General features: G+C 37.7%; 1 protein-coding gene across 1 annotated transcript in view; it reads left to right on the forward strand.

Moving 5' to 3' along the window:
• The window catches only part of LOC107042991 (transcription factor p65), a 7519-nt gene that overhangs the window by 1976 nt on the left and 4383 nt on the right, over positions 1–1160 (forward strand). Inside the window, exon 2 of the mRNA XM_015264279.2 lies at positions 173–754. Within this exon, the coding sequence (XP_015119765.1) occupies positions 173–754 (582 nt within the window). The remainder of the gene's footprint in view (positions 1–172; positions 755–1160) is intronic.

Genomic DNA, 1160 nt, shown 5'->3' on the forward strand with positions numbered 1-1160 from the left:
AGAGGTCCTAGCACGCCATTTCTCGACCCGCTCTTTCGTTTGAGCTCAAAAAAACATTCATATCTTGTCTGACATCTTTGCTACAAACTCGGGTCTTCAACTCGGGCTTTCAATTGAAAACCTGTTTTCCACCAGAAAATTCTGAAATTACTCATTTTGTTTCATTCTCCAGATTATTGGGCCCTGGTTAAATGGCCGAGTTATTGTCTCCTGCGTGACAAAAGACCAATACAGAGCTCATCCCTATCGCGTTGTGAGCAAAGAGCCCGGCTCACATAATGGTATATTTACCACAACCCTAGAACCAGACAGCAACATAATTGAATTCAAGAACTTGGGCATTCAATGTGTCAAACGAAAAGATGTGAAAAAGGCGCTAGAGGAAAGGAAACAGACTGGCGTGGATCCGTTTGGAAAGGGCTTTGATCCCACTCAGATTTCAGCTGATGACTTGAACGCAGTCAGACTATGTTTTCAGGTATATCTTCGACCACCTGGAACCAACGCAAAGCAATGTGAAATCAAACTTAAACCTGTGGTGTCTGATCCCATTCACGCTAAACAATTAACACTCGATTTGACGATATGTCAATTGAGTTCTGTTGTGGCTTCAGTTGCTGGAGGAACACCGTTGATGATATTCTGCCAGAAAATTATGAAAGAAGACATCAGAGTTCGATTTTTTGAGGAACGAAACACTCGAGTCGTTTGGGAGGCTTTTGGAGATTTTAGGCCGGACGACGTCTTTGAGCAGGTAAATTCATTTTTCACACTGACAAAAACAAAGTTTTTTTTTGAGATATACGTCTTTATTTATAAATATCAAGAAACTTCTGACTTGAAAATTTTCAAGAGTAAAATATCTTGGACTAAGAAGATAAAAACTTTCGTCAAGTCATTTAGAAACGTGAAACGTGGTCTGTGAGAAATTTAACTGTGAAAATTTCACAAAAATTCATACCGTTATTTTTGGGATGTGAATCGTTATTTTTTGCTATTAGCCTTCTTCTTTTTTGCTTCCGCATGGGAGCTTTGTAATCGCCCATTTTTACGATCTTCTGATTTTGCTTGGAAATGATGTAGAATGTCATGAAACGGCAAGATATGATGTTAGAAAATATGTATATATATATATATATATATATATATATATATATATA

This window comes from Diachasma alloeum, unplaced genomic scaffold, assembly GCF_001412515.2.
Source record: "Diachasma alloeum isolate Michigan unplaced genomic scaffold, Dall2.0 Dall_scaffold_00179, whole genome shotgun sequence".
NCBI lineage: Eukaryota > Metazoa > Arthropoda > Insecta > Hymenoptera > Braconidae > Diachasma > Diachasma alloeum.